Source organism: Neodiprion fabricii, chromosome 5 (genome assembly GCF_021155785.1).
Source record: "Neodiprion fabricii isolate iyNeoFabr1 chromosome 5, iyNeoFabr1.1, whole genome shotgun sequence".
NCBI classification, from domain to species: Eukaryota; Metazoa; Arthropoda; class Insecta; order Hymenoptera; family Diprionidae; genus Neodiprion; species Neodiprion fabricii.
The window spans coordinates 20526375-20546025 of record NC_060243.1 but is presented as its reverse complement, the minus strand read 5'-3'; the positions used below and the strand labels follow the sequence as shown (position 1 = coordinate 20546025).

The window sequence follows — 19651 nt, the reverse complement described above, 5'->3', positions numbered from 1 at the left end:
CACAAGTAGCGCCATCTAGCGGCAATAGGGCAGAACGCGTCGACGCTTTCTTCCAGCCTGAACTCGGATATTCCGGACAGGGGCAGCGGAGCTGAATTCTGAAATCGAAATCCCAAAGGCGTCAACATCATTTGACGGCTGTCATATTGGTTGATCACAAAGCCTAGAGAGGAAAATAAAGATATTCACATCTTGTCGATCCATCGTCAAAATTAATGGATTACGTACGCGGATTTGATTATATTTTTGACGAGTGACTGGCTGAAGTAACCTGTAGATTAAACCAAAGGAGTGAGAGTTTCGAGTATCGAACGTTGTAAACATGACGGTTCATAACCTATACATATTCTCGCGTAATTGCACCCTCTTGTATTACGCGGAATGGAACCGTTTGAATAAGTCCGGAATGACGAAGGAGGAGGAGGCTAAGCTGATGTACGGAATGCTGTTTTCGATAAAATCGTTCATAAACAAAATATCGCCGTTGGACCCGAAGGACGGTTTCCTCCACTACAAAACGAGCAAGTACACGTTGAACTATTTGGAAACACCGTCAGGGTTGAAATTCGTCCTGAACACCGACAACTCGGCGCAGAACGTTAGGGGTCTGCTTCAGCAGCTTTACAGCCAGATTTACGTCGAGTATGTGATTAAGAATCCACTTTGTCAATTGAACGAACCGATACAGAGCGAACTCTTCAAAAACAAGCTTGACGAGTTGGTCAAGTCATCGCCTTACTTTTGAGGAATACCCTTTCCGCATTTCGCCTCGTATAACGGTGCAGGAACTCTGACAGTGGTGATCCTCAATCAGTTTCGTACAAGTGTTCAGGATACGTTTGTCCAGCAGGTAGCGACGTCACTCGGACATTTTCGAAACACTGCAGCGACGATATATCCCGAAAAACTAATACTTTCCTTTTTTTAAACCGAGTTCTATATGTTCACTTATACTTGCTGGTATTATTAAATCACTATTATTGTTATTGATCGATTATTTTGAATTGTATCTAAATTTCATTTCGTCTCTTGTCTATAAAAGTTGTAATCACAATATAATAATCAGCTGTACAACTGTAGTATAATTATAATGTACATATATTGTAAGTATTAAAACTATGTTATTCTAATTTTCTTTGTCATTATTCTTATTACTACATTTAATCGGAAAAATATTCAATCTTTACTACCTAGAATATACGAGATTATCATTACACGAAATCACGCAATTGTAAACATTTAGAGGAAATTTAATAACAGACGTGAAAAAAAAAACGAGCATGGAATTCATGTATAGGAAACTCTTTTAATTATTGTTCATGTTAATGATTGATAACGGTTTTATATAGTCTACCACGAGTGAGATGGTTCTACTATACTTCTGCGTTTTTACGAATTCTCCTTAAATGAATCCTACTGTGATTTCGGAATAATTATAAATGCAGACTGTGATAAAATAAATATATTTTAAAGAATTTGCTCAACAGTTGAAATCTTGATTTGTCGAAAAGAAAAACCTGCAGTTTTCACGTTACCGACGGTTCGGGGTGCCTCAACGGTTGTGCATGGCATCGCCTCAAGACCTGATTAGCATGTTTGATCGAATAACACGACCACGCATGCAGGTATGTATACGTCACGGATTTGTTTGGTTTGTGAGCTTCTTATATCGTCGTGGATCTATGAATAGGAATAGCCGGAGGAATAGTTAATATAGGAATAAGGGGCGGGTGGACGTTTACCGGATAAAATTTGCGAAGAGAGTCCTGCAATAGTTTTTGGCCCAACGCCCAATGGACACAATAATAATTATTGTATCATTTACTCGCGTTACAAGTGCGAACCACAAGGCCTAAATACACCGTACGTATAAAATGGCAGAAGAAGTAGAATGACGTGAAGAAGAATTAGCAGATCCATGCGTTACATCATCTAACCAGGATAGCGCGGTCGTTTCTTTGCGCATTTAATACGTATAGTCTTTTTGATAACTTTGTATTAAACATAGCTTTCTAAACGTCATTGCAAAAAACATTTGTTTATGTTTCTTCCATTATACTCGCGCGTCACACTCGACTTACGTCACAACTTAGCCCTCTATAGCTTGTTATACACCACAGATCGAGTAAAAATTGAGTGTTAGAGAAGCTGAGGAAAACTTGAGACGCGAAAATTTTAAGGATACTGAAAGAAACAGATGGAAAACAAAATGTCAAATTCCATACCAAGAAAAGTCGAGTGCCACTTCATGTGATCAAGTTGAAATTCAAATCAAGTGAAGACGAAAATTAGATTAGAATCGGGATGAAAAAAACCGAGAGCGCAGAAATAAACAACGAAAATCGAAGATAGAAATCATGAAATGGTTCTAGCACAAGGCAAATTGAGATTCACTGTACCTAATCGAATAAAATCTGTCCGAGTGCAAGTTAGAAGAAGAAGGTAAACCTTATAGGAATGTGTATTAAAAAATTGAATTCATTTTTCTGTTGGAAAAAAAATAATAATAATAGAAATGAAGACTGGAAAAGAAATGGGTTCGACAATCGTTTGTGGGTGTTCAGCGTTGCAAGAGACGTTTAGAAGTCGTGGATGTTGCACAAGCGGTTACAATGATCGTCGTTCCAACATAGTTGGTGAGTAATAACCCGGCCGATTAGTTTTTTCGATGATATTAAACATCAATTCATTATCATCCCTCTTCTTATCAGTTCGCTCGATTGTAATTAACGCTTAATGACGCTCCAACTCATGGCTAGGTTATTTGACACAGCTCCGTTAATATTATCCAGATGTCATTCTTGAAGAGACTATATATTATTGAGGATCTCGTTATTAGACCGATCCCAAGAATTCCTCTCCCCAACAACCCTGATAGTTGAATTTTATCCAGTCCTTGTCGCTATTTTCAGTTTGTCAGAGTGGGTTTTACCAACATTTTTTCTTCAAACGGATTGATATAATACACTTTAATTTCAAAGTTTTTTAAAACTCGCATTTCATGTTTCTTGTTTCTTCGTTTCTCCTTTCGCTCATTGTAAGCCACAAGCGAATTGCAATAGTAAAAATCACAGCTTCACAGCATGAAGGCAGCTGGTTTTCATCTTCTTCGCTAACCTGCAACGTCTCGTCGGTAGTTTGTATCTCAGTGAGACCATCTGACCCACTCTTCGAAATTACCATCTCTCTTCGCTGTAGAGCAACAATCCCAGAGTCGTAAGATTTCCTTCTGTTGAGACTGCCTGCATCCAGCGTCGCGGAGCAGAATAGAAGTCTCTCGCGTCGAAATGAGTTGAACGGATTTTAAACAAATCTTTTTCTTTTTCATACTTTTCCCTGAACAGATTAACATTCTGATCCATTATTCGCGCACGTGTGTTTTACGAGTTTTTGATTTGTGTGATTTTTTTAATGTGTGACGTTATTTCTATTTCTTTCTTCGGCTTTGATGCTGCCGCGAAGATTGCGACGAATGAAAAGTTGCAAAAATCGCTCTAATACAGAAAAATCAGTGCTGAATTGTAACGATAAGTGCAAATAATTATGATGCGAAAATTTGGTAAACCAAAGGAAGAAGAGCGCGACTTTAACGCAGGAGTTAATTATTATTATTATAGAATGAAAACATAGATTTCTGGATTATATAACATATTAAAAAACAAGTATACAATTTAGTTGTTTGGGCGTAAAATATTAATATTACAGTTGCGCAGCTGGTTGCGGATGAAAATTGATAGTGCTTTTGTTTTCGTAATTTTTTTCCTTTGGTAAGTTAAAATTCTTCTTTTTTCTCCGACTCCTTCTTCCTGGATGATTCGTTGAGCAAAATTATAATCTTGGCACTCTGGGATTTACGCTGACGTAAAATATCTTGAAAAACAAAGCTTTAAAAAACAAAAATTTACCGCCGCAAAACTTGGTGTTAAAAATAAACTTGGGTTATTTACAATTTTAATTCACGACTTGGCGAAAAATTGACAAAAGAGACGTAATTTTAGAGAAAGAAGGCAAAATCCCATTACTAAATATCAGTGTTTATGCTGATGGACCTAAGCATATAATCCTAAATACACAATTGTGACATTATCCATGTAACAATATTACCCGTCCCAGGGGCATAACACCTTGCCTAGAAATGTCTTATGATACGCACAGGCGTCGCGACACCAGGTATAATAACACGAGAAGGTGAAGGCATTTTTACCTGCGACAATACCCGCGTGCATACCTGCACGAATCAACCGACCAACCGACCCCACCGACCACGTGGCTTTTACTCTGTTACAGGGGAACAGACATGGGGAGGCACAGAACACGTTTATGGGAAGACAGTTATATAGGGTGGTCACAAGTCGGTAAAATTAAATCTTATTCAAATCCTACGAGTTTTATGTGAGCTAATTGCAAGATAGAAACTTTTGTACGGTCCGTATCTATTGTACTTCGAAAAAACACTAATGAAAACATTCGCTCTCTATATTTTGTAAAGTAGCATACGGGAATTCGTCTTTTAAACGTGCGTTTCAAAAGTTTTAGAAGATATTTGGGTGCCGTTAGATTTGAAAGTTTCATTTTTTGAGCTTCCAAAGAAAAAAATTAATATTTTCCGGGCGTCTTTGACTGCGTATTTTTTTTTTTAAGTGGATGAAAGAAACAAAAACAGATTGATTCGAGTTCGTACCAATTTCTTTCAAAGTTCGAAAACACCTTAAGGACGTATACATTATTTTCCTAAGACGTCTCTATCGAGTTTTCTGACAAAACGATGACAAGTACCAGAGATTCAGGACACCTTCGAAAGACGTCTAAAACCATTGTTCCTCATTACGGCTATGTATGAAAAAAAATGTCTGAAAGATTTGTGTAGACATGTCTCAAAGATGTTTATATAGACAGTGCCGAAACATTTCAACTGCGAGAAGTCTCTTAGGTGGCTTTCTTTTACTTTATTCCTCGGGGCTAAAATCCCGTGGCCACTCCGTATAGAGTATGCGTTTATACATCCACATATCTAAATCGTGTGTATCTAATGCAAGTATGCGTCCTTAGAAAGTTACCTTCTTTTTCCCGCAAGAGAAAAGGAGAGGAAGAGAAGCCAACGAGTAAGGGAACTGAGTGTAAGTATAGGGCATTCCATGCCGACTCAACCAACGTCGGACCCCCGCAATTTGTTTTTTTCTTTTTCTTCAAAATTTTTATAACATTGTCCCAAATCCAAGACAGTGGTCTCAATGTTTTAAAATTTTGTTCAGTAATTCTGTTTCACTTATGATTTTTGAAAACCGACATATCTTTAACCTTAATTTAGAGATCTCAAAAAATTTCAAAAAAAGCAATCATCAGCTTTTTATAGGCTGCTGCTCAAACATTTTCATACACATCCCAGGATTTATAAGTTTTTTTTTTTTTTTAATCAGCCTGTAACGATCTCAAAAAAATTTCAAATACCATGTATTACTCATGAAATTTTATAAGCAGCCATCTATAGTGAACTAACTCTTCGATACATTTTTTTTTAAATCTTTCTTCCGATAAAAAATCGAGGCAAATAAGAACGATACGCTGGCCCGCACTGGGTCTAGACTTGAAAATTTTAATATCTCACACAAGATTTAAACATTTTTTTGCCGATTTCAGATTAAGGCCACAGACATTTTGGATTTCAAAAATCATAAGCAAAACAAATGTGCACGAAAAAAAAGTTACAAAAAATCCAGAGTATTGTTTCGGAGTTGGGGCAATTGCATAAATTGTTTGAACAAAATCTGAAATGGTCAGGACACGACGTCGTTTGAGGTGGCATGGAATGCCCTGTATATGTGAATGCACACACGCGATCCATGAACATACATACACGCTAAAGCATCACACCATGACGCAAACCGAGAGTGAGTGAGTAGGTAGCGAGTTAGAACTGTACCTCACATGTATACTACACATATTCATGTATACCTAGCATAGTTCTAAAGCGAAGACCGTTGCCTAGACGTATACTATACGTATCTAACTCCGCTAGTCCAACAACTAGTATTCATGAATAGAGGAAAGCTCACGCCTCGTGTCGCAGTCAGCTGGCAGACAGGCAGACAGGCAGGCAATTCGAAATGTTTTTACCTTGCGGGTTTTTCACTCTCCAATGCGTAATAGCCAGTTACCTGTAATTCTGTTTTCTATGTACACGATCTCTTTGCAAAATTAATTAGTGACAGTGTTGTCTTTTCACTGGTACCGCTATGGGTGAGATGAACGCGAGGATAAACGGATTTTAGTGCGTAAATATTACACGTGGGTATAATAAGGTGTTTTTTTTCAACCTAACTAAGAGAGAATAAGAGAGAATAAGAGAGAGAGAGAGAGAGACAAAAAGAAGAGAAAAATAGGAAGTGAAGAAATGTAAGCTGGGATTTGATGATTTTTTGAAAAATAAATCGGAGATGTAAATAATAAAATGCACCGTGTCATGATATACGAGATAATGTTAATTCGAAGCAGACATTGAAAAAATATTCGCGAAACTAACGATCGCGTAGTTGATGCGATTGCCAAAGACCCCAGCACCATATTTGCAGGTGTGCGTATAATTATAGCAGCTAAGAAAAAAGTATGTTCTCTTAATGACGCAAGAGAAAAAAATAAAACAAACAATAAAGAATAGCTTGGGAAGCACGGAAAGTTAAAAAAAAACGGAAATAAAACAAAACCAAAAAAAACTGCTATATTCTAATACAAAGGTGCACATACAATATTCAAAAACACTATGGTACGTCTTTTTCGGCGCAAAGAACGCCCAGACGACAGGCACCTTCTGGCTAGTATGGACGCTGTCAATGGCGCCAAAACTCAACACCAAGTCGACAATGGTATGCTTCTTTGTGTTTCAATTTTCACTCATTCATCCTAGTATTTTTTTTTATTTTTTTCCACAAGACTCAAATTTCTTTTCATGCCATCTCCTTCTCTAAAAATAACCACACAATCTCAATTGCAATCGTCATTCACGATTTATATAAGTTGCAAACAAAAATAAGAAAAATTAACAAATCTCAAAACATGACCGCATATATTAACAAAAATTGAAAGTAAACAATCTTCAAATTACAACAGTGAAACGAAAAAAAGGAAATACAAAAGCAAAAACCAAGGCATTGAAAAAATATTGTACAATAAAATTCGGTTACTCTAATTAAAAAGTGTTGGTTAACGGCGTAAATTAAGTCTTTTTTTTTCAGATTATCATGCTACTTTTTTTTTTTTAATATCAATTCACTGCATTAATCTGATGAGCCACACTAGGTAGATTCCTCATAATACTGAGCAAAAAAAAATTGCAGCTACCCAAAAAATAGAAGGAAATTTCGTAACAACGTCAGCAATTCGTTAGAATCTTTGACCGGGAAGTGAAATTGGAAAGAATTGAAACTTGTCGAAATGTGAAAGCTGCCGGAAGAATTCGCCACGAGTTTGAGTCGTCCATTCGACCACCTGTGGCTCTCGGCTTGAGGGGGTTGCTTATATTGATCCCGTAGAGTACGGCGAGGCTATACATATAGCGAGTTTGTAGGGGTTGGTATACGCGTGCCACACCCGACGGGGTGTGCAGGGTTGGGTTTCGTTCATTCGCGTTCTTCAGAGCCCGAGTTCGCGCAGTTTTCGCGCAGTAGCGACACCGTGCAGGGGATCCGAGTAGCTGACACCCACCCTTAGGCGACTAGGTACATTATACATACGTTAGTAGGTATAACGTAACACGTTTTGGTTAACGATAAGTTACGTTGCACGTTACTACGTAGCGTTGCGCTGTACGATTCGCGCGACCTCACACCACGCTAAAAAAAAAACCACGATTCTGGCGTATTTTAGTACAATGGAGGGTTCTGTTCCAGCCGCTTTCAACCACGTTCGCGACAACATCGAGGAACTCGGAAAACTCCAAGTCGCAGCCGACGACACTGATCTACTTTTCCTGAAGGGTCTACTTGACAGTCCCGTTGTCACTTCGCTGATTAAGGTCAGTTGCTTTTGATTTCTATTGTGAAACAAAACGCGCATTGTTCACATTCTGGGCTTTCGTTTTGCCAGAAAGGCACAAACTCTATGAAAGTATAATCTGCACAAATCACGTTCGTAACAGTGAATTTTAAAACTTGTTAAAAGAAGATATACCTGTGTCACTTAGGATACAACAAACCATTTCGGTCGATTCAAAATTAAAATGATGGACTGCAAAATTTATCCCATTACAGGAGCTGTCCATCCATAAAAATTTAGTTAGCGAGTTAGCGCAAGATGTGAAAAAAATTTTGATATCGTGAAAGCCAAATCAAAACTGCTCAATTGTTTGAAAAATCTCAAGAGATCATTCCGTTCTATTATTTTAAATATAAAAAATATCTAACCAGTTCAATTGAAGGCAATATCATAACATTCATTCAATTTTACTTCGATTCAGACATGATCATAATGAAAGCACTGAAACTTGGTACACTTACAAAATGATAGAATCGTAGAATCTATCCATAATCATTAACGACTCAATATTTCCACTTGATGTTTTCACCTTGCAAGTTTGATTCTCTGCAAAGAGGGATACCGTTTCTTTTAATTCACTTCTGTTTGAGAAAAAGTGTAATAATTGCAGGAAATTTATGACACAATAATGTTTGACGTTGCGGGCCCTCTTTACCGTCGTTACAATCCTGACATCTTGGGTTAGCCAGCCAACTTCAGCATCGTTTCATCTTCTGATAGCTGCAAGCAAGAAAGTGTGTATATGCGTAGTATGTAAATGCGCATACAGCATGGCACGCACCCACCACCACATCATATACAGTAATACGTATAATGAAGAATTCCCCCTCTCTGTGATATCCAGCTAAACCAAACCTAACTTCATGTTTACCTACTCGCCGAGCCACACATTCCGTCCAGGTAAGGCAGAAAGCCTCATGGCCTGGCCGGACATGTGTGCGTGTGTAAAGGAGGAAAGAACCGACGAAAAGACGGGTTAACAGCCTCGGATTCTCACCGGTCTTTGCATTATGAAGTTCATAATCGACTCAAAATCTCACGAGATGCAGATATCGAATTTCAACCACTGTTAGGACATTTTTTATATGAAATTTCTAGTGAATTGCTCCCTGATTGAAAGTCTAAACTGTGTCATCGAATGTTCTCAGTCAATAAATAAGAGATTCGATAGAAATATGACTATTCGTATAAATAAAGCCTATCAATCACCGTTTGGCCATTGTAACTTTTATCTGAATTCTGACTCCGATCATAATTCTCACCTTAATATCAAAGATAACTGGTCAAAGAATGATGTGGGCTGAGCATATTGAAAAAAACAAATTCGAGAGAATCCAATTTCACAATTATCGGAAGTAAAATAAAAATTATATATTAGACACTGTTTTCAATCACAGCGGTAATTAAATTCAGTTGATAATCTGATGTTCTCTTGAACACAAGTTTTCACAGAAATCACTCGGCAGTTTCATTATGAACTGATAATTAAAGTTTTCGGATTACCTCTGAGAGAATGTCGACCCTGAATCGTTTCCAAACAAAGTCGGTCAGGAAGTCTGGTAAGCAGAGATTGGGAAGTGTTGACACGTGATAAAGAGATAGAGAGTGGATTAGGAAAGTGCATCTGAGGGGTCAGAGGTCTAGATCTTCGTTAGTTGGAACACAGGGTTAATTGGCAATTATGGTGTGAATCATAAGATTCTCAGCATTAACATGGTAATATGAACATAATTGGTCCATACCCCGTGGTCAGTGGTGAATGGGCGTCGAGTCAATTGTCCTCGGGTCAGTAGGTGCAAGTAGTGCGCAAGCCTTCGGTCCTCTACTTTTTGCTGGATTGGTATTGTAGCCACGACGTGCAATTCGACTCCTACCATGTACGAAACCCGATATAACACATACAAGGAAATAGATCACGATGGTCGTTTTTCCCTCGAGCTCTGCGTGGTTGAATGAAATCTGTGCGAAAAGGGATCTTCACAACTGTTTATTCTTCGTACCGTACGAAATTCATCAGGCTTGGACACGAAGACAATCAGGTGACAGTGAGTGTAATTAGTTAGTAGTAGGTACAGTAATAGCGAAAATAATATTGAACATCGAGTACATGCCGATCTACGCGGACTACGACGAATTGAAAGTGAACAACGGTACAAATGCCCCGTAATCGAGTTTCGCAATTATTCCTCATGCTTCAGTCTGTTCTCAAACGTGTTAGTCGGTCAGCCATAGCAAGTAACATCTGCAATAAACATTGCAACAAATCCGTTACACTTCAGACCCAGAAGCCCTTTATTTTCTTCTATGTTGTACCGCTACTGGAACCGAAAAAGCTGTTTATGTTATATGCCATTCGCATTAGCTGGTTCTGAGTGATTCCACTCAGCATATAGTGTTCGAACAACTTCCATCACACAGTTGATCACATGGGGCCTTTTCACCAATCTGTAAGACGAAACGCAAATAGTAATTCTTTTTTCTATTCAAATCGTGTTTGTTCATAGTGTCGAATTTCATACCCACAAGAAAATCGAGTAGTGTCGATTTCATTATTGGTCAATCGAAACCAGTGGTTAAATAAATGGTTTGATTTTTCACTGCTCAACGTTTTACGAAATCAAAAAGCATTCTGTTCAGTCAGACGAATGGGTTCATGCTGAAGCGTGAATCTAACGTCAACTTTGGTTATCACTCGAATGGCGGACTGTAGACGCGGAGTTTCGTGAATTCCGCACAGAAGAGATGATGAAGGTGATTGGAACCATTGAGCAATTCATTTGTCCGAACATTACAATGATTGTTCCTCCTTCTGATCCATGAATGCCAGATGGTGAAGGATGGAATAAAAGTCCCATGGATCAAATGAGAATCGCTGAAGTCGAGGTGAGTGTGTTGCACATAAATGTAACTCTGAGCGGGTTATCGGATCGCATACCTAGCCAGTAGTATGGCTGGTGGTTTCTGGTCTCCCCTCCACACCTGTTCGTAAAGGAGTAGTGCAGAGGGGCCCGTTCCGTTCGGTTCCATTCCGTACCGTTCTCTGTCTTCTGCGGTAAGCTAGAAGGCGAGGAACTACTGTGTTCGTTGCGTTGTGCCGTGTGTGCTGTGAGCGGTCCCCAAGTGAAGTCAAGCCGAGCCAAGCCAACAAAGTGATCTCAGAGGCGGATAATAGCGGCACACCTCGGTCCTCCGAAGCACGTCATTCTGCGACGAACTCATAAGCTTTCGTTTTTTCGTTATTGCCGTCGTCACGAATCTGGTACAAGTGATCTGCAGTTCCATCCTCTGCCGACGTCTGAGGTCGAGGGAGTTCAACTCCCGATCAAGGTATGTCACTCCTGTTCACCAAAAGACTACGTCAAGCCTCCGCACCTTCGAAGTAGACCTGTTGGAAGAACAGTTTGGATTTTGATCATCGGTGAGTCGCAAGCTAAATGGCGCCACAAGCCATGTTCAAACATGAAGCCTTTCACTCGAGGCAAGTTAGTCAAAATAGATGGAACTTTTTTCTTGATTAATCATGAGGATGAGTCTATCACCTTTTTCTTCACGAGTGAACAAATATCTCATTGTTCTTAACGCTGTTTCGAAAATATGCGAAATAATTTTGGACCAGACTCTACGGGACTAATCTACGTGGTTTTCCTCTTCGTCGGGACACAAATCATCGGTTTGGTGGTCTTGCGTTACCTCTTTCTGTTGACTGGGCGTTTCCCCCGTATGCTTAATTCCCATTGCGTCGGGAAGCGACATGGTGAATATCGTACTTTTGGTACAGGCCACACCAGTGGCTATTTTTCGTTCTGTTTTGTTGCTTCAATTCCGAGATCTTCAGACTCACATTCTACGAAATTTGAATCCTTTTACTGACACACGCATACTAGTTCGACAGTATTAACTGAAATTTTACGTACACTGAGGTTGAAAAATTAGTATCCATGGTTGACTACAGGCAGTGAGTGACACGATGGCCTTCGTGTGGTTTCAAATGTCTTTTAGTATACACAATGCAGTCATCATTATACAATCGTGAGGACATTTTCTTTATTTTTGCCTCAGAGGTATTTCGTAATAAATAGTGTAGTAGCTTATAAGCAGTTATTGTAGTATAGTAGTACATATAGTAACTTGACTCGCGTCTTTGCGTATGACTTATTGCTAGTAATGGTTGTGTCATCATTTGCATCGGTTACGCAGACTGCCGTTAATTTTATCGACAACATAAACTATAAAATGTTTTTTTGCATTTTAAAAGTATCGGTCAGCAAACATGTTCCTTGGTTCGTATAAACCAATGAGGTTTCTGATGGCGTCGTCAACAGCATGATTGAGGGACTAGTTAGAGTGTATTTCATCAAGCGTGGGCGAGGCAGTTGAATCGAATACTCTCTCGACGTGAACGAGTAAAATACTGAGTCGAGTCATGACTTTTGAATGTACATGGTGTTCCATTTTGAATTGGCACAATGAAACACATATATATCCGAATATTTGACTGATTTTTGAAGAAAGTGTTTTAAACAGAGCTTGCTTCTGGTTGATCATTCCATTTTTGAGAGATCTTTGTAAGTGAATTTTTTTTCTGAATATTCAATAAAACGCTACTCGTTGTTTGCGATCCTTCGTTTAGAATTTAGACCAAGTCCGTTTGAAATTTAGAGTTGCATGTATGTGTGTGTACGTGTAGAACACTTAATCGGTATAGTGTACATAATAGAGAATTATTCACGGCCCCTGATCAGCAGAACGTTTGAACGACTTCCTGTCGTTTTCTGGCCTAATGTTTCAATTTCAAAAGTCTCAAGTGCGTTGGATTTAATCGTTGCCCAGATCGATCGGATGCAGAAATAAAATCGAAGCGGTTCGGTGAAAACGGCAAGTTATACATTGAACAAATCATCAACAAATCATCATATTATATATGTATATATATAACATGTAGTTGATGGAAAAAAGTTGAATGTGCCAAAAAATAGAAAATTAATTGCTTCGTAATGAAACCGGTCTAGAAATGTTCAACGTAAAAAATATAAGGCTGGAGAATTTTTTGAAAATTTTCAGACCGTTCAAACGATGTTTTAGTTGACCGACAAAATTGAAAGTTCTGAAGTAAAATGGAAAAGAATCGGCACATCATGGGCCCGGTGTTGAAATGTTTGGATTAGAAAATACAGTTTATGAGAATTTGTTGAGAATTTTAAGAAAGGCCATTTTTAAAAGCAATTTAAATATTTATAAATAATTGAGTACTTGAATAAGAAATGTGAAAAAAATCTCGTACTGTTCCAGAGATGGGACAATGGCAACAACTGTTTTAAACAAAGTCAGATGTGGTCGAATTCGCATGGAATTCCCCATACGTATATGTACAAAGATAAATTCGCTTTACAGCAACAGGCTGCAGGCCGGATAGCTGCTCGATTTAATTATTGACACACCGCACAAGTTTGCAAAATCTCTGCTGAGCTGCGTCTACGTAAATCATGAAAGTTTATGTAAAAATCAACGCAAGTAGACAGAAAATACAAAGTACAGTTTCTGTTCGGTCTATGTCGGTCACTTGCAAGAATTAATCATGGCGATCGCGTGGGCGAACTACTGTATATACACATCCGTATGTACGTATACACCTGCATTGATGTAAACCCTGGAACTGATCCATGTAAACATGAAATACGTTGCGTTGATTGTCCGAAAACTATGAGATGGACGTTTCCTGTTTTCCATGCAGAAACACAGCCCAATGCAGGGTATCAAAATCTTTATAGGAAAAAAAGTTATTATTTTGATACTGCCTTTTTCATTTGCTAATTAACGAATTAACCACACCAGTAGGTGTATGGAAAGTCAAACGACAACAAGTATTTTTGTCGCATTCATCATCGTGACGATTATTATTGTTATTATAGTCTGCAGTGCATTCTTTTGCAAATTATGCATGTATAATAACGCGTTTCAAGCATAACGTACAAACATTGAACATTGTTATCATTGTGAAACAACAGTAGTATCGAAGTTTAAATAAGTAGCGGTATAATGATTTTATTGTTATGCACTTTGGTTGCGAAATATGTATATCTTAACAATACAAATATTACCCTTTTCATACACTGAAGCGAAGATTCGAAGTTTTTGGCATCGCTGCCAAATCAAACATGCGAATTTGAAATTTGAAATAAAATCATTAGTTGATTTTCAATCACTTGAATCTGAAATTATTTTGAATTAGAAAACTATGCAAGTTTCAAAAAGTCATGCCATATTCTATAGATCGATTTCCTGCACCACGATTGGTTCTAACCGAATTTGAAAATAAAAAAAGATGCATGATACGTTGCAAGAATATATTATGATACATCAAAAACAAACTTCAAATAAGCATTAATAATTTATTCATTTTTGCAATCTGGTGCACCAACAGGTTCAAGATCGCCTAGAAGACTCGCCGGCCGGTTTTGCGAATCCAGTTTGCCAGGCGTGTGACATAGTTGACGATATTGTGCACGGTTTCAAATCATCACCCGATCAAAACGCAAGGGAATTGACGAGGCTCTTAAAGAACCCACATTTCAAAGCCCTGCTCGAAACCCACGACGCGGTCGCCGAACGTCGCGACGCTGCTTCGACGCCTGATCAATCATTCGTAACCAACAATATGCCGGCCGATGACAGAACCGTTGCTGTTAGGGTCGTAGGGCTGCGAAGAAACCAAGACGAGCCATTGGTGAGTTTTGAAAAAAACGTCAATGCATGAACATCTAAGTTGCGAGCAATGGAAATCCGTTAAATTACTATAAACTTTTGTTAACTAGCCATAACAAGGCTGCAGTAGATTTTTGGTTTTGAAAGTTTTACAATTCATCATTCTTCGATTTTCATTTTTATTTTTAGGGACTGACGGTGCAAGTCGACGACGTAGGAAACCTCGTGATAGCGAGAATCTTGGGTGGTGGTACAGCGGCGCGTCAGGGTCTCTTGAGGGTTGGTGAAATAGTTTTAGAAGTTAACGGAAAAGATGTTCACACACCGGATGAACTGCAACAAGCGATACATGAAGCCAAGGAGAACCTGACGTTGAAATTGGGACCAGGACTCACCAACGACGGTTCAAGGCCCCTAAAATCCACGGTAATTATCCCCTTTGCAAGCTTCTCTTATCGTCAATTTAACCAAATCGATAAAACTGTTTTTCGAAAGTATCGGTAAGCATCACATTACCTGTTACTTTACTCCCATAAAATATCGAAATGAACCAATTTTGGACGTGTGAAAGGAACGATTGTAATTGAATGAACGATATTTGAAACCATTTTTCAATCCGCAGTGTTACATGCGAGCTCTTTTCGACTATGATCCATCCGAAGACACGTTGCTCCCATGCCGAGAGATCGGTTTACCGTTCCAGAAAGGAGACATCCTGCAGATAGTCGATCAAGCAGATCCAAACTGGTGGCAGGCTCGCCGAGTTGAGGGCGATGGTTTGGGTGCTCCTGGTCTGATTCCCTCGCTGGAACTTGAGGAGCGTAGAAAGGCGTTCGTTCCACCAGAGGCAGATTTCGTGCACAAGATAAGCATCTGCGGCACGAGAATATCGAAGAAGAAAAAGCGCAAGATGTACCAGTCGAAGTTGAATGGGCAGTTCGACAGCGCCGAACTTCTCCTTTACGAAGAAGTCGCCAGAATGCCGCCCTTCAGACGCAAGACTCTAGCTCTCGTTGGGCCACGTGGCGTCGGACGGAGAACCCTCAAAAACAGACTCATCAACAGCGACCCAGACAAGTTCGGCACAATTGTACCATGTGAGTCTACTATCTACTTCACTTATCCGAAAAATCGACGCTTTGAGCGGGATTGAGATGGTTTTCAAACTGTCTAATGGCAATTCACTCTCTGGAGAAATTGTAAAACACAAAGGATGATACTGAGGTTGTTTGATGTCCTTCAAAGTTGTAAACTTTAGTGGAAGAATTCTTGTCATTGCACCAAATTTTTAAGGACTTTATTTGCATCACCAAAATGAACATTCCCGTCGTCATCACTCCTGGTCCGGAATAAACTTTAGAATTCTTCTTTTATGAACTTTGAAACTCCGGGAAGCTTCGGTCAGCTGAAAATATCGATTTAAGGTGTTCCGAAATTGTTTTCAGACAAGATGTAGCACAACATCAAAGATGAAACTGATGTAGTGAGAAATGATTCCAAGTTCAAGTAGCTTGGCTGCATAAGTTTTCTTATCGTTTTTCAAGCTTGGGACTTTTTAAGTCATCACCAAAAAGCCAATTTCATTAGATCTTCCATTTTGGATCGAATTAAACTTCTTCTTTCAAACTGAATTCCTGATTTTTTGCGAGTTCTGAAAGTATGGAACAAGTGGTCAATGTTAACTCCACAGACAGGAAAAAAACAATGTTCACTATATCATCCTCATATTGCTGTGATGTTTACATGGTCACAAAGTAAGGGTTTTCGTCTGATCTTGGAGTGACTTTTTCCAGACACATCGCGACCTCCAAGGGTATTGGAGGAAGACGGACGGAGCTACTGGTTCACGGACCGAGAATCAATGGAATCTGATATACTGGAGCACCGTTACTTAGAGCACGGTGAGCACGGTGGGCACTTGTACGGAACGAGATTGGAGTCGGTTCGTGAATTGATAAGGGCAGGGAAGATGTGCGTGCTCGACTGCAGTCCGGCAGCACTGAAGATACTCCACAACAGCACGGAGTTCATGCCATATGTTATATTCATCGCGGCACCTGGCATGGAGCAGTTAAAATCACTGTACGATCTTGGAAGGTCGACTGGCGCCAGTAGCAGAAATTTGACGGTAAAAAAAAGTTCATTGGCAATCGGTACACAAGCAATTGGACCAGTTTCTAGACTTTATGACATTTCAGATAAAATCATATTATAGATAATGGCTGTTTTTTTTATAAATGTCAATTCCGCATTTAGCCTATAGAGGCGCGACTTTAAATGGAAACAAATTGTAAGCATCTCTTTAGTTTTTTTTTGGTTGTTTTGCATTATAGATTCTATCATTATTGAATGGTTTCTAGAAAAGTTCGACAAGTTATACCCTTTCTATGTGAAAAGAAAAGAATTTAAAAAATATACATCTTCAAGGCCTTCTCCGATACCTATTGAACGCTGATTCGTTTTTTTCTTTGTACTTCATAAAACCGTATTTCAGCATTTTGATGATTTGGCATGGTAGCATTGTGTAAATATATATTGTATCAAGTATCTATAGATGTCATTCCTGGAACAACTTTTTCCGTTTATATAAACTTATTTTGAAATTATGGCAAATTTTTCCTAGAAACGTTTCCCCCAAAAAATCAACTCTCTAACGTAAAATCAAATATATTTGACTTACGTAGCTATAAAAAAATGAACTTATTTCGTGTTAATCACCCTGCACGTTGATATTCAATTTATATCAACTTCACGGATCTCCAATAATGTCTTTTTATATTTCTACTTAAATCCATCCAGGAAAGAGTTACGATTAACGATGAAATATTTTCAGTAGACTGAATCCAGAGTGAAAAATTATCTCAAGCTTATCCCTACAAAAGTTCCTATATTCATTTATCTATTTCTATGTACTTTAACGTAAGCCCTCTACTTCCTATCCGTAGGTTTTGTGTCATACATGTATGTATTGATCGTTGCCAAGCCCGGCGTACATTACTATTATAATTATTATTGTTAAAACTTTAATTTGAGAATGCCCGTAATGATTGACACAATTTTTTTTTATTTTCATTTTTTTGGTACTTTCGTATGTCGATGTTGGCTTTGCTAGTTTGACCGACAAAGCTCCATCAGGTTTAGCTCAAGGCGAGCTCGCACCCTGGAATCACTCGCATCCCTATACGAGGTTTGTAAACACAATTAAAATATACTAACTTTGTTTTTCATATGTTGACCGTGTACATATTATATAAATACGCATGAAGTATTGTGTATTATTATTCGCATGAAAATAATTATATCGTTATAAAAAAAAAAGTGTGAGAAAAAAGTATCTGCGATGATGAAAAGTAATTAATATTTACTCCTCACGCAACGGTCAATCTATCTATTTGTATGTTTATTCATTTATTTACCCAGGAGGACGACCTGAGATCAACGCTTGAGGAATCGGCAGCTCTACAGCGAGCGTACGAAAAGTACATAGATTTAGTTATCGTCAACGAAGATTTCGACCAGACGTTCAGACAAGTCGTTGCCGCCATGGAGGCGTTGGCAACTGAGCATCAGTGGGTACCGGTAAACTGGATTTACTAGTATATACGAGAAACACGTCTGCAAACATCAGAAAAAAGATTTAGTATTTCTATTATTACACGCATATATATATATATATATATGTATAACAGTAATATATGTGTAAACTTAATGCAAACAAGTTCAAAAATATAAGTGAATAAATAGTAAGAATAAGCTATATGTATAGGTATAACTTTATAGACATTTTTAGTTCACCATTCGTAACCTTACGTATATTGTATAAGTGTATGAGTTATAGATTATGCCGTCCAATATTTTTAAGACACCGTATTTAATTATTAGCTGTATTATATACCTACAATATTGATGTTAATTAATATGAAATATATGATTGTGTGCGGTACCCGCACCTATATAATTTCGCGTAAGAATGATATCTCTGCATTACATACATATGTATTATATGTATTTATTTATATTTTATTTTTCTCTCCCTTATATTTGCCATTGCTTTACGAAAATTACAATAACAATCATAATATTTCTTGACCGATCAATATATTATTTTCTTTACGTTATGTATGATGTACACATATTCTAATATATTTTTGCGATATTTTCAAGTCACTAATTAGCTCCGAAACTGGTTGTGTAACACATATATAGACAAGCAATGAAGGTCATGAGAAATTTTCTTTCACTTTCAATTTTCATTAGCTGAATAAACCCGTAAATGTGCTTTTTGCAATGAAATAATATACTAGCGTATATATATATATATATATCATATTTTTTCACAAACATTTTGTCATGTATATATATACCAACATATACATATACATATATATATATATATATATGTACACATCATATACCATCATTTATTTTTCACCTGTGTAAATAGGCAACAGGTAAGAAAAAGCCACTTAAGAACTTTGTAACAATAAAGATTTATTTGAAAATTTGTGAGTTCATTTGTATTTTCATTTAAAGGCAATGCGGTACAAAATATGTCGATGAATTTTTTCAATTCGGTGTTAGTCTCTGTATCTAATCACCAATCGTAAAATTATACACATCTCGAATAAGAATTTTATACAGAGTACAACGTATGTATATTCAAATATACAAAATAACGATGGTTCATATCAAACAGTACTCTGACTGTCAAACCTTTAGAAAAACGCGTCTTTACGCAGAACAGAATTTTCGAAATGGGAGCCAAAAAGGCCTCGAACATACTTCAAAATGTCAGCTTTGAACACTACGGAAGGGAAATGCGTAAATGAAAAACGATCCGGTGAAAATGTAGGCGCGTTGATTCCCGTGGCAAATAAGGCAATTATGTGATATATACCGCTAATGCAATTACCGCCCGCCG

General features: G+C 38.0%; 2 protein-coding genes and 1 long non-coding RNA gene across 7 annotated transcripts; 2 read left to right on the top strand and 1 right to left on the bottom strand.

Annotated features, from left to right (window-relative positions):
* Positions 1–49: 49 nt before the first annotated feature.
* On the top strand, positions 50–1475 carry LOC124183668 (trafficking protein particle complex subunit 1). The gene has a single exon (XM_046572427.1). It carries the CDS (start codon positions 323–325, stop codon positions 743–745), a length of 423 nt encoding a protein of 140 aa, XP_046428383.1. The 5' UTR covers positions 50–322; the 3' UTR covers positions 746–1475.
* A 139-nt stretch (positions 1476–1614) lies between these two features.
* On the top strand, positions 1615–19234 carry LOC124183662 (MAGUK p55 subfamily member 2). 5 transcript variants are annotated; one of them, XM_046572416.1, is made up of 9 exons: positions 1615–1625; positions 2514–2636; positions 7884–8008; positions 14450–14752; positions 14920–15156; positions 15353–15827; positions 16524–16858; positions 17843–17917; positions 18151–19234. In XM_046572416.1, exons 2-9 carry the CDS (start codon positions 2516–2518, stop codon positions 18325–18327), a joined length of 1848 nt encoding a protein of 615 aa, XP_046428372.1. In that variant the 5' UTR covers positions 1615–1625; positions 2514–2515; the 3' UTR covers positions 18328–19234. The 5 variants fall into 5 exon arrangements, with proteins under 5 accessions (XP_046428372.1, XP_046428374.1, XP_046428373.1 ...); XM_046572417.1 differs by lacking the exons at positions 1615–1625; positions 2514–2636 and adding an exon at positions 6716–6860; XM_046572418.1 differs by lacking the exons at positions 1615–1625; positions 17843–17917 and having other exon boundaries at positions 2501–2636.
* Positions 10000–11928, bottom strand: LOC124183670. The gene is made up of 3 exons (XR_006871024.1): positions 11719–11928; positions 10548–11413; positions 10000–10473 (listed from the first exon to the last, which is right to left on the bottom strand). It is a non-coding gene; the product is annotated as an uncharacterized LOC124183670 (long non-coding RNA).
* Positions 19235–19651: the final 417 nt, after the last annotated feature.